This window comes from Aptenodytes patagonicus, chromosome 5 (assembly GCF_965638725.1).
Source record: "Aptenodytes patagonicus chromosome 5, bAptPat1.pri.cur, whole genome shotgun sequence".
Taxonomy (NCBI): Eukaryota; Metazoa; Chordata; class Aves; order Sphenisciformes; family Spheniscidae; genus Aptenodytes; species Aptenodytes patagonicus.
Window position 1 is genome coordinate 18,941,223 of NC_134953.1, and position 16,342 is coordinate 18,957,564.

Below are 16,342 nucleotides of genomic sequence, written 5' to 3' on the forward strand. Positions count from 1 at the left end.
ACTAGGTTGTTCCTTGTTTTCTCAGCATTTCTCTCTCCTGGGAGGGAAGATCATTAGAAATGGGATAGGTTCTTAGGTTATCAGTCTGGTTCCCCAAATTTTAAGGTTTTTTTGTAGTAATAAGTTTCAAGATTGGTTTATTTATACTAGGTCTTCCATAGCTCATTCTGGAGAGAGGTTGCAGCCCTCATACTCTGAAGAAATACAATTCATGTAAGGCTATAGGATTACACCAATCTCAGAAAACTCAAGAGGAGGAGATCTGTGTCCCTAGAGCTTGCAGTTAAATACTGGACTCTGCAAGTTTCCAGCATGTGTGTGCGTGTGTGCTGAGTTTGCTCTGCTTTCTCAGATCCTTTACAGGTGTGTGAACACTGGCTGCTCATGACCTTGGAAAGTCAAGCCTTCAGGCAGTAACAGACAGTACTGAAAAAGAAAAAGAGGAAGGAAATAATGATTTGACAGTCTGACAGCAACACATCCCCTTCGGGTTTGTGTGGGGCTGAGATGATCTTTGCATGCTGGTGATTAGAAATGCGTTTGTGTTTGGATGTACATGTAGCTGTATTAAATGTGCATATATGTGATATCAATAATAAATATGTATTATACATATTATACATGTTTAAGGAAAAAGGTGATTTTAAGAAGACAACATTTGACAGTCATTCAAAAAAAAGGTGGTAGTGAAATACTTCTGATCGGGAGGCAGCGATTACAGCTGTATCTGGCTGCTCACCAGCTTCTTGTAGGTGCTGTTTTAAAGTGTTACTGCAGTTTCATTGAGCCTGCACGAAGCAGGAGGCTCTTCCATGCCCTCTGAGCAGGAAAACAGAGAGCTTTGAAGCCTCTGGTTTGAGGAAGATACTTCAAGTTAATTTTCTGTGTAAGGCATCAGCTGCTGAGAATCTATATTTTTTAACCCCACTAAAGTCAAGAAAACAGGAGACGGCTGAACTCAAGTGCCCTTCAGTTGTACTTTGTTACTCCTGCTCACTTTTTTTCTTAAAGAAAGCCAGAAAAAGATACAAAGGGATTTATGAAGTTAGGCATCCTTTACAAAAATTCAGTGTCTCAGATTCTCCAGCTGAGGAGCAGAACATTTGTATTTAGTAGAAATCCATTCCACTTCGGCTATGTCTATATTGCTACCAGAAACTTTTAAGTCTCTAAATCTGGCATTGGCATCATAACTCCACTGATGCAGAGCTCAGCAAAACCTCTCTGGAAAGCAACCTGGGCAGCCAGCCTGCATCGAGCTGCCGTGGTCACAGCCAGCTTGCTGGTGGTACCCCAACCAGCGGGGTTAAAGCTTGCCCTGGTGACTCAGTGAGAGCTGTGGTCTTCACTCACAAGTCCATCTATTCTTACTCAAGGAGGTCTCTCACCAGTTGACTTTTCCCAAAGAAACACTGCCAACTGCCTTATATAGGAAATTTTATAACCTTGAATATTTAATAAGAAGGGATGATTTCTAAATTCTTCAGGCTGAAGCTGAGTGATCTCCTCGGTAATGGGCCATTGGACCCGTTTCGTATTTTACAGTCTCGTCACATAAAGTCATTCCATCTTTTTGATGTGTGCTCCAGATTTGTTTCTGCAAATATAAATGTGCCTGAACACTCCTACATGGAGAGTCCCTCCTTTGCAGGCATTAAAGGTCAGTTGCAAATGTTTTGCAGGAGTAAGGCTGCGTTATGGGCCACTCCAGCATGAACAGCTTGGTCTGTGTTTAAAAAGTGACAACTGAAGCTCTAGTGGAAGAAAACAATTTGTTCCTGCGCATCTTCTGGTGAAAGAAACTGCTCAAAGTCACTCATTTGTTTCACATTTCACCAGAATTGTTCTTTCATAGCCCTTGGCTGTTATCACTTATTCTGGGTAAATGGTGTTTCACATCTCTTCCAACTTATCTACCACCCCAAAAGATTAATCCCACTTTTGTTTTACTTTATATTCAATGGGATTTTTTTTTCCTTCTTTGGCTGGGTATTTTGTGATTTATAAAAACGTGGAGCACACCAGCATCTCTTAGAGACTCATCTTTCTAAATTTTCACAAACCCACTTCAGATACCAGTAAACTGCAATCCACGGGTATTTGCAAACATTAATGAACTAAGTTTCACAGTCAATCCCATATGCTTGAGACATCTTATCCCTTAAGTGGCTAGGCATCTGAGCTACCGATGGATTTAAGTAAAACAGTTGGATGTGTAACCCTGGTTTGCTATCACTGCCATGTGTCTTGTCTGCGGAAGAACTCCATCTCCCTTAACCTCTTTTCATACGGAAAAAGATATTTTGTCCAGCAGCCAAAGGGAAATGCAAGCATCCTGGTGGAAAACAAGCTGTTTCAAAACCCTGGCTGCAAGCTACCCACACATCACAGTTGTCAGCCAGGCTGCACATGAATAGTTACAGGGAATAAAATAGAGACGACCTTCTGTTCCTGTTCTGTTCAGAAAGGTCTCTACCCATTTACCTACACCAAGGATCGTCATCAGCTGCCAGTATTTGTTCTCCTATTTGGGTTTCCAGCCAAAGGAGGGTAAAATAAGTCTAATTGTATCCAGGAGGAGCACTTACAATGCAAATGCTAGCCCACATATTACAAAGCATTAATGCGACCCCCTTCTAAATTACTTGGGGTAATTTCTGATTTTATTTATTCCTCCTTTTCTTTAATTAACTTCTGGGAAGAGAAGCTGAAATATCAGTATGGGGAAAATCAAATATGAGGAACAAAGCTCATTTTTATTTTGAAACTGTGCTTCCCTTATAATAGTTTATTTAAAGAGGAGCCTGGAATAATCCAGTTTAAGCAAAGCAAAGCGCTCTACTGAAGCCAAACTGTGTGGGTGTGCTCTTGTCAGGGCTCCCAGAAGAGGAGGGCAGGAAAGGCTGTTAGACCTCAGATATTGCAGGAGATGTTGGTTATTCAGTAGCTGGCATTTTTCCTTGGCACCAGTACAGAGCCACTACTCTGGTGTACTGGGAGAGGGTGCATCCCATTGGGAAAATCCTCAGATAACCTGAGTTCCTGCTCTTTGTTGTCGTAAAAGAAAATCCCAAGGACACATGGAAGAGGTGCCCACTGCAAGGGCCTAGCAGGTGGGTTAGGAACGAGTCTCTGCTCCTCTGCCTCTTCTTGTCGTTCCACCTTGTGCCGTGTCTGCAGCAGGTCCCAGGCTGGGGTCTGGCGGTGTTGTTTTGTGCCACCTGCCGGCGATTGTGTTGTATAGGGTGGTCCCACCTCTTGTCGTTTGGACCCAGGCTTGAAGCCACAACAGTCTTCAGGCATAGCTCCCGGAAAGGAACAGTCAATATGGGTCATAGCTTATTACAACGTTTGCAGAGAACTACCCACATGCTCAATTTTCTCACAGCCAATAGTCTCTTGATGCTATGGGCTTCTCGGAGTTCAGAAAGTCAAGCAGAAGTATAAATCTTTGCGTCATCTCAGCTTACTTTTATAATCTGTTTAAATAATGTTTTTTTCTCAGTATATTGCTCTTAAAAATTTCTATGGCAACAGCGTAGCTAAGGATATGTTAAGTAAAAGTAATTTAGGCATTAAAGGCAGGTGATTAGGTTCCTTAGAAAAAGAATCAAATAAATCCATGATTAGCTCTTGAAACAGCAGGTGAGACTAACAAAGAGGATAAAGTGCAATTCTGTTGCCACTGCTGGATTTGAATGTGTACGCATCATCTTTCTTTGTTACTTATCTGTGGATTTGATTTTTAATTATTTGGCTTGGAGATAATGAGTGATTGTATGTTATTTATAGAAAACTGCATATTCCCAAGTTCTGCACTCTGAAATCCAGGTCTGTACTGGTTTGCAGTGAGCACCAGAACACTAATGATTAATTATATTCAGGAATATTAATTAAATTTCATATGATGATAAATAAATTAGAACTGAACATAGGATTTGTTTTAAAATAAAAGAATGTGCAGTTAGATATTTATTTCCTAGATCTATGAGAATTACTGTAGACAATAAAGAGAGCATGAAAACTCACAGCCTGTATAGGTATTGATTGGTATGTTCAGGGTGTATTTCAGATATTTACCCGCTGTTGCCCCTCTCCAAGGAGATCCTCCCCTGGTCAATTCTTTCCATCGATTTTGAGTCTGCCTGCTCAGAAGCTGAAAATGGTGATGCTGGCGGGGAGAGTACAAGAACAGCAATCGATTGCAAAAACATTTTATGATACTCTGCTTCCATATTTTAAAGGGGAAAATTTATCAATGGCAGCAGGTCTCTGATCTTCCCTTTTAATCATATCAATCAAACCAATAGCAATTTGCAAACTCCTGGATGTTTTCATTTTCTCTGAAGTGACCCCTTTTTTGTTTTCTCTCTCCCTGCAGACAGTGAAATCATTCCTCCCGACTGCCTGCGGCCCCGCTCCTTCACCGCCATCCGCCGGCCCTCGCTGCGGCGGGAGACGGAGGATACGCGCCTCTCGGTCAGCCTGTGCGACCTCAACCTGCAGGAGGAGACCTTCCACGTGATGGCCACCACGTGTCCCATCCCACAGAACTCCCTCAACTCCCAGCACTCCCACCTCCTCCCCTCCCAGCTGGAGAGCGACCTCCGCTTTCACCACCTCCGGGGACCCCACGTCAAAATCCTCGATGACCAAACTGTGGCCCGTCTGGAGCATGCCCGGGAGGAGAGGACTTTGGTTTTCACCAACAGACCCCTTCGGATCAACGAAACCATTTTTGTCAAAATCAACAAGTCCAATGCTGTGCGCACGGGGACGCTGTCCTACGGGGTGACGTCCTGCGACCCCAGCACCTTGCGCCCGAGCGACCTCCCCTATAACCCCGAGTCCTTGGTCGACCGAAAGGAGTTCTGGGCCATCTGCCGAGTCGTGGTGCCCCTCCAGAGTGGAGACATCCTGGGATTTATGGTGAATTCGGATGGTGAGCTGCACTTGAGTCACAATGGTGCCGGCACTGGCATGCAGGTCTGCGTGGACTGTTCCCAGCCCCTCTGGATGTTCTTCGTTTTACACGGCGCGGTCACGCAAATTCGATTGTTGGGTATGTCAGACCCCCTTTTTCAAACCTCACACACAAAACAGCAAGGTGGGATGCATCATGGGTGGAGGGTGGAGGGAATGAATGGCTCCCTCTCTGCTCTAGGATCAGGTACAAATTTTGTTTTTATAAAAGGAAAAAAAAAAATATACAAAGGCACATATGTAGCACATGGATATGAGTTACAGGAATTACCTCTTTGCACTTCTCTAGCATCCTTCACTTGATGGTCTCAAAGCTCTTTTCAGGTAATGAATTAAGCTTCAGAGACCTGCATTAAAATACAGATGAGTCACCACTGACCTAGAAGCAAGGAAGGAGGAGGAGAGGTGCTTTGGGCTGGGCTAATGTAGGGCATAGCCAGCAGGAAAAATGAGATCTGATTCCCTTTTCTGTGTGTTAGCTATCTGGCATGACCGATTCCCAAGAAGAGCAGTCCCTTTGCTTTCCCCAGGCTCGTATGTGAGAGGCAGGCTAGCAAGCAGAGAGGAAGCTCTGTGCCTCATGATCCTGGTAGTGCACAGAGCATGGTACTGACCAGCTCAACGGGAGAGGGGTTTCCTTGTCCTCCAGACTTATTTAAGACAGTGTAGCTCATACAGGTTGATGGACCTCTGAAAAGCTGGCCTCTTTCTCTTGATATTTTTGCTCTGTTTTTAAGCTCTGTTAACTGAAGTACTTCATTTAAATGCTGAAATTCATGTTTTGAAGATGTGGAGGGAAAAGCCTTGAAATAGCATTTGCTCAGGATCAAACTGATCTTTTTGTGTGTGTGAGGCCAATTGTATGAGGTTCAACAAGGCTAAGTGCTAGGTCCTGCACTTGTGTCACAACAACCCCATGCAGCGCTACAGGCTTGGGGAAGAGTGGCTGGAAAGCTACCTGTCGGAAAAGGACCTGGGGGTGGTGGTCGACAGCCGGCTGAACATGAGCCGGCAGTGTGCCCAGGCGGCCAAGAAGGCCAATGGCATCCTGGCCTGTATCAGAAATAGTGTGGCCAGCAGGACTAGGGAAGTGATTGTCCCCCTGTACTCGGCACTGGTGAGGCCACACCTTGAATACTGTGTTCAGTTTTGGGCCCCTCACTACAAGAAGGACGTTGAGGTGCTGGAGCGTGTCCAGAGAAGGGCAACGAGGCTGGTGAGGGGTCTGGAGAACAAGTCTGATGAGGAGCGGCTGAGGGAACTGGGGTTGTTTAGCCTGGAGAAAAGGAGGCTGAGGGGAGACCTCATCGCTCTCTACAACTACCTGAAAGGAGGTTGTAGCGAGGTGGGTGTCGGTCTCTTCTCCGAAGTAACAAGCGATAGGACGAGAGGAAATGGCCTCAAGTTGTGCCAGGGGAAGTTTAGATTGGATGTAAGGAAAAATGTCTTTACTGAAAGAGTGGTTAAACATTGGAACAGGCTGCCCAGGGAAGTGGTTGAGTCCCCATCCTTGGAGGTATTTAAAAGACGAGTAGATGAGGCACTTAGGGACATGGTTTAGTGGTGGACTTGGCAGTGTTAGGTCTATGGTTGGACTCGATGACCTTAAAGGCCTTTTCCAACTTAAATGTTTCTATGATTCTATTGAAGTGCCCCTCTTACCCAACAGGAAAAAAAAAACACAACCAAAAGCCAACAAACACCTCCTTTTTTAGGATTTATAGACAGTCTTTGAAGATAAATTTTGGTGAACACACACGTCTCTGCAGGGTCCAGTTCACCTTAATCACAGTCCAAAGTGCCCTATATAATTTGCTTAAAGTTGACCATAGGCCTATGCTGTGAGTGTTTTGTGGCTGTTAAAGGCTCACAGATGACAAATGTAATACTGCAGTTTATTTCCAGGAGCCCAAGACTCAATCTCTGATAATTCAGCCTGATGATTACATTTGTTGTGCATACTCTATGTAATCTATGGCTAGCTCTGCTCTCCACCAACATGTCATTGTGATAATGGTAGGTGAAGTCAGACAGACCCCAGTAAAGTAAGAGATTAAATGCTCCTATATACGTTAGAAGGAAAACATCCTCAGGTCATTGAGCTGCTGGTAAAACTAAGTCATCGTCCAGTGCTTCCTTTCATATGAGATCACTAATTCTGGCAGTTTTTGCACAAAGAGAATAGTCTGTTTGCAGTAGGTCCTGCAACAGGGCAGAGAGGATGTGTCTCACCAGAGGGATAGAATTATGTCCTCATACAGAATTCAACAGAACATGGACTTGAACGCAGGCCTTCTGCACCCTGGGCAAACCTCCCGCTAAGCAAATAATTTCCTAGTCCCTGTGTATGTCCTCCCTACCTGCTCACAAGTTCAGCCCAAACCAGTACACTCCCAGGGCATGTTTTAGATAAATCTGTTTGGATCCATGAAATGAAATCTGCTGAGTTGGAAAACTCACTACCTGTATTTGTGACCACATAACAGACTTTTCTGGCCTCGGTCACTGGAGTAGAAGCTGAAAATGGGCTATTGTTCTTAAGTGAGATGTAAGTGAAAAGAACCGGACTTGCTGATCTTGCCTCTCCCAAGGAAAGGGTAGGACCCTGCTGAGCGTACAGCTTCATCCACGTCGGCTTGGGCAGCAAGCTGCTATCTCCCAGTTAAAAGCTATGAAATTGGAGCTTGCCTACAATCTTTAACAGGTGTTAAAATACAAATAGAGCTTTTCAGACCTATGTTTCCAGTATAACAATGCTGGGAGCAGTACAGTCCCAGTATCAGTACAGTATCAGTACAGTGCAGCTGCCCAGAGAAGAGCACTGACGCTGTCCCAACGCTGCACATCTCTGCAACTGCAGTAATTATATGGATCAGCAATATTCTGACAGAAGGCAAAGAAAATAATGAACTCCCATCTCTAGCTTTTGCAATGTTATTAGGGAGGTGATGTGCACTGTTTGCACTACAGTTGAACAGATTATGGTGCTTGCCATAATATCTGTCATTATAATATTAGAAAATGTAAGAAGAATAGAAAGTGTTCATCTTTCTAATGACAAGCTCCATCTTCAGAATGCAAACAAGAGTAATTTTGTGTGATCTATCTTTTGTAGTTTGAGCTTTCACAGGAGAAGACGTTTTTATAGTCATCTTTTTCTAGTTTTTCTGGAAAAAGTGAAGTTCCATATCCTTGAAAGAAATGAGACACAAGTACTGCAAGAGGCATAATTGACCAAACCTATCTTAAATAGCAGATGTCATTCTATTTCTGGGAGCATACCGTATTAGATTAATCAAAGCAATGTTATACAGTGTTAAGGGAACATCAGCACTACAGCCAACTATAAAATGAAATGAAAGTTGCTGGTTTTGCTTCCTCTCCAGCTTTTCTGTTTTGTTTGGAGGATGGAGAAGGTGGAGAGCAGCAATGCCACTCTTGCACCTAGAGAAGGTTTATTTTTGACTCAGAAAACAAGATGGCTCAGAGTATTGATCACTGGATACTACATTTCACGCCTTGAGATTAGTTATTTGGTCCTGACCCAGAGCGGGACCAAGCTCCGATCTCTCCTGGCTTGTGGCTTTACCACAGAAGCTGACATTTGCTGACCACAGTTACTCCACAGTGTTGAGGATACAACATTTATTTCCTATCTAAATATCAGGGGAGACCATCTACCTAGGCTGATGGTCTTACAGAACTCTGTAAGAGAGGAGGGCAGTGTGGGGTTGGTTTGACAGGAAAGAATTCTGACTTCTGTTTCCATCTTGTCAATCTGGCATCATATATTGGCAATATATTTGCTGTAGGAGAAATAAAAAAGCAGAAAATAAAGATGAGGTTGGAAACACTATTTTTCTTTATATCACCCCAGCAAAAGGAAAATAAATGAAACCCAAGCACCTCTATAGTCTATGGAGGCCAAAGTAATCTGTAGTCGGAGGTAGAAGGATGTCAATTTGTTGCAAAGAAAAGGTTAAAAGGCAACTTGACCACATGGAGGGAAAATAAATGAAAGAGGAGGGCACTTTAATGTAGCAGATAATAGCATAAAAAATATCAAGCTGTGGGAAAATGAAGGGACACAAATTTAAATTAAACATAAGTGAGGGTAATTAACTACAGGAACCGGCTATTGAGGGAGGCAATAGATCTTTTTGTCAGGATTGGAAGCCTTTCTAAATATTTTATGTGTAAAGTGCTGGTCTTAATTCAGAAATTCTGTGGGTTATGTGCATAGGACAACCAAACAGAAACCCGGGACATTAGGCATGTAGAAATTAAACAGTCTTTGCATATCCTTTAGGAATTCCATTAGTTCAGGCGTGGGTTGGTTTTTTTCAGGCATCATTCCTGTGCAGTCGACAAAACCAGCCTATTAAATTTGATTTACTGCTTTCAGCTTTCGCTGGTAAGCATTTCAGCTTACACAGAGTTTTATCGATAGCTCTGAAAGGTTGAAATGAGCCAGTCTGGATACATTGGTCTGGTTTTGGTGGTGTAATTCATTTATGAAGTTAAATTGATCAACCCCATAAGGCTGTAAAATGTATGACTCATGTCTGGAGGAGCTATCACAGCAATAAGTTTATATATTTAGTATTCGGGGATCCAACTGGTTGGGGATATTCTTTTATTTTCTTTTGTCTCAGAGTGAATCACCAGCATGTAAAACATCTTCCTTCATCTCCTTTATTTTGTTTTTTTTTTTTTTTTGTGTGGTTTCCCTTGTGAATTTCATCCATACCAGTAATATTGAAGTTTTCTTTTGAGCAATGAAATAACATGTTCCATCAACAGTCATACTAATGAAGCTGAGTTGCCAACTTATCTGTGTCCTTTCTATCCATGCACTTCAGTAACTCCAGCCCCACCAGAACAGCTGCACCATATTGCAGCTCTCTGGATGTCTCCTAATGCTGGCCAAGAGCCAGCATTAGGCCTGAAAAAAACAACCCAAGAGCCAGCATTTGGCGTGAGTTAAGTCTGTATTCACATCCATGCTGGATAAATGTGTGTGGGCTAAGCTCTCCTGCCTCCTTTACCATGAGCATTGAGTTGGGGCTCCTGCTTAGCTGCCCATTGCAAGTTATTTAGAAATCAATTCCATCCTTCTTTCAGACTTTCTTGAAATTGGTCAATGGGCTCAAAACTGGGGAGGCGAGGAAGGAAGAGCTGGCCAGTTGCTCCCTGACTGTTCCAGGACGCCAGCATCCAATGGCAGAGCACCTATCTCTTCCAAAAAAGTTATCCCCTCTGGGTGCAGTTATATACTTACTTTGCACATACAATTAACTGCAGCGAGCATGCAAAATATTTAAATGATCGTTGGTGTGTACAGTTGTTATACACACTGCCCATGGTGCAGACAGCAGGTACAGTTTGTAGAAAAGTCTCTCACACAGGCAGGGAGAATCCGGGTGTTTGGTTCTCCAGCTCTAAATTTATAAGCTTCTCCTGTTTGAGAGAAGCTGGCTAGTTCTTTGCAGTAATAAATCACACACCTTCATCTCGGATCTCAGATGTGGCCAGTAGGTTAACCATTTGGGAACTTGATCCTTCTCCACCTTGGTTCATTCCAGTGATGTGGAAATTGCGGAGTTAAATACAGCACTAGAGAAACCTGATAAATGCATAACGTTGCACAGAAATGCACATAATGAATTGCTTCCTTTAACAAGCGTTCAATTAGAAGTGCCCCAGAGTTTTATCGTCCATGTTTTTTTTTTTTATTTTAGAAACATTTCCCACTTGTATGGAAAATTAACTCATTAAGCTGATTGGGATCTAACAGGCCTGTGTTGTGTGGCACTTAACTGCCTGGAGTTCCTATGCACTGCAGGGTATGTGGTACTTTATGGCGTTAGAGACTAGGGAGGAAGGGAGTTAATACTTAATGCCTCTTGGAAAGAAATCTACTTGTATTAATTGACACCTCTTCATAAACCCTCCTATCATGCATGGTTTTATCTTTCATTGCAAGTGACGTACACATTACTGATACTAAGTTGTAAGAGGTGCACAAGAGCATTACAGTGTCCGTAACTTCTGGGCTTGATTCTAGCACTGCACAGGGCTCTCCATTCACATCCTGTTTTATATGCATTGCTTTAAAGGAGAATTAGCACAAAGGGAAGCTGTTAGGAGATGACAGGTTGCTTAACAACTCGCGCCTTGGAAAACTGCACAGTCATGGAGAATGGGATGCAGTCAAATGCTTGTCCCTTGTGGTCAGTGTCAGCAATGTCAGAGTTAATACCTGCTTGTGGCACCTTTGTACCATCCAGCTAAAGATCTCATTACACGTGACACATAATTAGCCACACTTGCCACGGGTAAATCAGTGAGCATTAGCCTGTGTACTGAGGTATCAGCCAATATCTGATACTGGGTAAAGGCTGCGTAAAGCAAGTGGACCTCCTCTAAGCGAAAGCCACAGGGCTTGCAAATGTCCTCTGCACACTCTCCTTCACAAGAGCAGAAATGATTATCATCACTAGGATAATAAACTATCCCTGGCTGCAGTGAGATGTTCATAGTAATTGACGTATAGATCTCCCTTATCTCATAACGCCTTTGCCTGCCTACAGTGAATATACAGGATATGGGATTGTTTACCAGCCTGTCTGAATTGCAGCTTGTCTGTCAGGACAGATAAAAATCTGACTATTCTTTGAACTAACACTGGCATGAGTTAGTCATTCTGGCTACTGTGAGAGTGACATAGCCGACCAAACTCTTTCTTTTCCTTCTTTGTCAGATGCCTTTTCGTCCAGCAGAGAGTCCCACAGAAATTCAGAGCAGTGCTGGCCAAGAAAAGTGAAAGTGTTTGTTTGCTGTATGCATTTGCCACCCTATTTATACATGTCCCTCCTGGAGAAGCACAGAGCTTGGAGGTGCTGGGTTAGGCAGCAGTTTTCCTTTTGCTCACAGAACCACTTCTGCTCTGGTCTGCCAGATACTCTGAGCCAAATGGCCTTTTTGAGATGGAGCTGAAAAAGGTGCTGTTATGAACAGAAGCATTGTTGGTCAGGGTAATTAATATCTGTGATCTTTTAGAGGGCTTTTTGGTTTGTTTTTCTTAAACAAGATGAAAGCTCCAACTCTCATTTTTCATGCGGTTCAGCTACTCAATCCAGGCTTCTTTTTTTACCTCTTATTGATCTAAGTATCTGTCTGGATGCTTTGGTGGTCTAGTATTTCTCAGGTTGAGAGATGGAGCCCCATTAGAGTCTCTTTCACTTCAGTTCAGCTAGATGTTCATTGCATGGTGTCCATGCCCTCAGGATTTTGCAGGATGAAGTGCCGAGTAGCTGCTGAACTTCACCTGTCAGGTCAGGAAAGATACCTTGTAAGTTTGCTGTGTGCTCTTTGCTTTCGGACAGCACATTGGGCTTGGGCTGTGAGAGTTGCTGGATCAAAAACTTCTGCGGTGTCCGGAGCTTTCGTATTTCTCCTGCTTAACTGGAGTGTGCATATGACTGCAGGAGGGTAATAGATGTGCTGGTGCCCTGCTGCCCTTCTGGACACAGCAGACAGCAATGCTCCAGTGAAGCCATAAGTACACTCCTTTTCTGATCCACATGAAAGTCTGAACTGTTGTTCTCCATGTGGTTTGGATCTAACTTTTACTTACCTGAACAGTGGTTGTCTGACACCCATATGCAAACACAGGCCTTACGGTTTTGCGTGCAAAATCTGCCAGGCTGCTTTCTGACCTATTTCTGGACATTTCTGTAGCATAATGCAAAATCCTTTACGTTTTCATGGGCTTGTAAAGAACAAAATGTAATATTGTTCTGTTTGGAACAGTTTTAATATCCCCCAGGAAATACTTGCATGCAAAAAACTCTATGGATCATCAACTGGTGTCGGTCACCTGAGAGGCAGAGATGAGTTGCAGCATAGAGGCTGGGCTCTGAAAGCATGGTTGGCCAAAAAACATTGAGCCCAAGGGGAAGGAAGCTCTGGTTTCTGGTCAATGCAGTATTGTTCCCATCACCGTGGGAACATAACAAATGACTGTGTAAATACATGTATTTTATAGCATTCAGAAATGATGGATATGCTTACATCCTTCCCTAACGTTATTGTTGATCTTTAACTACCATGTGCCCAGGCAGCAACAGGTGCTTTGTTCCTTTGTTTTAGCATGATGGATTCAAAAGTCCCTGTTGGACCAGACCCAAGTGGCCCTGGGGGACAGAATAGCTCTCCTGCAGCCTTGGCTGGAGGCAAGAAAATGTGATATGTATATGGCTGCTCTTTGGAGCAGAGAACATGCTGTGGGTAGGGGGTGTCATTTTAGTATTGAGACTGTCTTGCTGAAATTGTGTTTGGTATTTGCAGCTCTCTCTACAACTGATGGAACATTTGCATTAGTGAAAACCAGTTACTGAAATAAAATGTGGAAGGGTTTAGCTCTTGCAAAGCTTGTCTTGGTAAAACCCACCTTTCACTGGATGTGCCACTGATGTAACACCAAGGTTTCTAGTATCAGTCTGAAGGGAGAGGTGTTAGTCTGACATCTGCCTGGGGAACATCCAAAGAAAGAAACTTCATCTTTCTTCCTGGGAGAAGACAGAGGAAAGCACCCAGGAGATCTCAGTACACTGTGTCTTGCCACTAGATTGCAAGGTCAAGAGAATACACATTTAGTGTACTGGTCCAGGTGCCCCACTGCATCTTCAATATGGGCTTTTGCTCTTGTAATATGTGAAATAGCTGTGTAATAATTCCACCAGTCTGCATTCTCTAATAGTTAAAACTATCTCTCTACCTTTTTCTGAAATGGGAGGATGAATAGAGGAAAAAATAAAGTGGGAAAGTTCTACACAAGCTGCATTCATGAGCAGAAAAAAAAAAAAGACGTATGTAGGAGATTTTCCAGTAAAATAACGGTAAGGACCAAAATTGAGGTCCCAGTCCTACCAGTCTTGCCCACGGTTATTTATCAAGGGTGTTCACATACTAGTGGTCACTATAAAGCCAAAGATCTGCAGTAAAGGTTAAGCAAAGATACGACTCTTTACAGGGTTAAGTTGCTCTAGTATCCAGTCTCGGTAACATCACGGCTCACTCGCACTGCAGGAGCCCACGTGTTATGGAACGGACCTCCACAAGCAGATGTTCACATGAGCTCAGTACCCACAATTGTGCCAGATTTTTGAAAGAGCCTTGATCCTATTTAGATAACAAAATCAGTGGCCCTGATACATTGAGCGTGTTAAATGTGAGAATGGATATTGAGCAGTTTTTGAGATAGGGGAATTATTTTAGCTGACAGGCTTAAAAATCTGGCTCCTAACAAAGGGAAATTAAATTGAGAGTTTTGAAAGGCATCTAAATGACTATGACTGTCAGGTGCCCAGTGCTCACTGGACTAAAATGCATGAGAAGTGCACAGCTCTCTTGAGCACCCTTAAATATGCCAGTTGAAGGCTGTAGCGAGATTTCAGCAGCTGTTCTAATCTTTTCCACTGTGTGCTGGAAACTCTGGGACCTGCGGATGGACGGAACAACATTGAAAATCTGTGATTACTATTGGTAATTACCTGATCTTTATTAGCTGTCCTATTTATGCAGCAAATGTGTTACAAAAAGAGAAGGGACTGTCAATGTGCTCCACATGGTACTCACCATACGGGTAAGTCAGTATGTTGCATAAGACTTTATCTTCCTTAGAAACTATGGCAGGAGGCTCCCATATTTTGTCTTTTAGGTACAATGTTTAGTTAAGATCCTGGTATAGTCCTTAAGAGGGGTATGGGTAAGGAAAGCCCATTAAAAAGGTGAAGATGATCCAACTATGTGAGCTGTGAGTTGGACAGTAGTGGTCATTTACTGACAGCATCCTGTAAGCCAGGAAAAACAAAGTTTAAGCTGGATGTGTTCAAAGTGGGGAAAAAAAAAAAAGGATAGCTCTGGAGTGCAGACCGAGTAGTTATACATTATTTTTATAACGCTTGTGAAATAGTCATTAAGAGCCTAGACAGGTAATGCAAATAGTAGGGGGTGAGTGAACCACCTGAGATGGTGTTTGGTATTGCCAGAAAGCATTCTGGGGCAGAAGTCATGATATGCATTCCTGTTTGCAGCCAGCAAACACTGGGTGTTGTTCATTTGTTTCTTTTCTTCCTTAAAAGCAAAGTCTCCAGACTATGCAATACCACGTTTACACTTCAAAGCAGCAGACATTTTCAGCCTGTGGAACCTGGTTTCTGCAAGCCTTCCACAAGCACAGTCCCAGCGCTCTGATGGAAACATTGTGCTTGCAGGCCTTTTGGGTTGAGATCTGAAAAAGTGCAATGGAACTATATAATGTTGAATTTAATTTTGAGGGGGAAAGGGATAAGAGAGGGAGACAGAGAGTTAGTAAAATGGGTAGTCTTGAACATGAACACTCCTCCCCACACTGGGACAGTATGAGGAATGCCCTGGTCAAATCCCAAGAAGTTACTGGGTACCTTTCATTGGCTGATGGATGTTTTTCATAATCTGATGGAGTTCAGCCTGTTGTCATTATTTGAGTCCCAGGAATGGCCCTGCCACTCTATCACCTGTCTCAGGAATAGATAGCAGATTAAGAAATGTGTTGTGAACACCTTAAAGTGGTAGTTTCCCAACCTTCAGTGATCCAAAGTCAACAGTAATAAGGAAGCAACTCGCTCTTTGGCATTACTTTACTCTTCTCTCCACCTCAGCTGTAGTTTGAGCCTGGGAGTCTTACTATACTGCTTGCTAGCAATGGGTTGGGAATAGCTACAGAACAGATTTGTGGCAGCTTCTCCTTGCTCTAGGCCACAGAGATGCCCTGGGGATTTACTTGCATCATGACAAATGCCCCTAAGCATGCTCAGAAGGAAAATACAGACAGCACATTGCTCTTCCCACTTGGTTTTGTTGTTGTGGTTGTTTTCCGATTCTTTCTCTGGGGCCTATGCAGTAATAAGCAGGTCAACATAATCACTTTGCTATGAGAAAGAAATGTAGAAATAGTATTTTTACAGATGAATTAAGGGGGACAGTTAATTGAAAATTTTCTGTATTTTTAGGGAGTATTGACATTGCACCTGGCCGCCTTACCAACGTAAGTCCTTCCGCGGCACAGCTCTCCCAGGCAGCTGCCATTAAGAGAGATGAGCAAAAAAATGCCTGCTTAAAAGTTGGGACAGCCTCAGGAGATATCCCCTGAGAGTGGATTGCGATGTTCTGGGAAACCACCCTGTTCACCACAGTAGACACAGAAAGCCAAAAGCATCTCTGAGGGCCACAGCTGCTGTATTTTGGTTACAGTTAGGATGTTCTATAAACATTTGTATTTGTAATTGAACAGACTAATTCCCTGTCCTGTATT

At 43.2% G+C, this 16,342-nt stretch overlaps 1 protein-coding gene across 2 annotated transcripts in view; it reads left to right on the forward strand.

Moving 5' to 3' along the window:
• The window catches only part of NEURL1 (neuralized E3 ubiquitin protein ligase 1), a 170,891-nt gene that overhangs the window by 146,924 nt on the left and 7,625 nt on the right, over window positions 1–16,342 (forward strand). For both annotated transcript variants that reach the window (XM_076338953.1, XM_076338954.1), the window contains exon 4: window positions 4,382–5,062. In XM_076338953.1, the coding sequence (XP_076195068.1) occupies window positions 4,382–5,062 (681 nt within the window). The remainder of the gene's footprint in view (window positions 1–4,381; window positions 5,063–16,342) is intronic.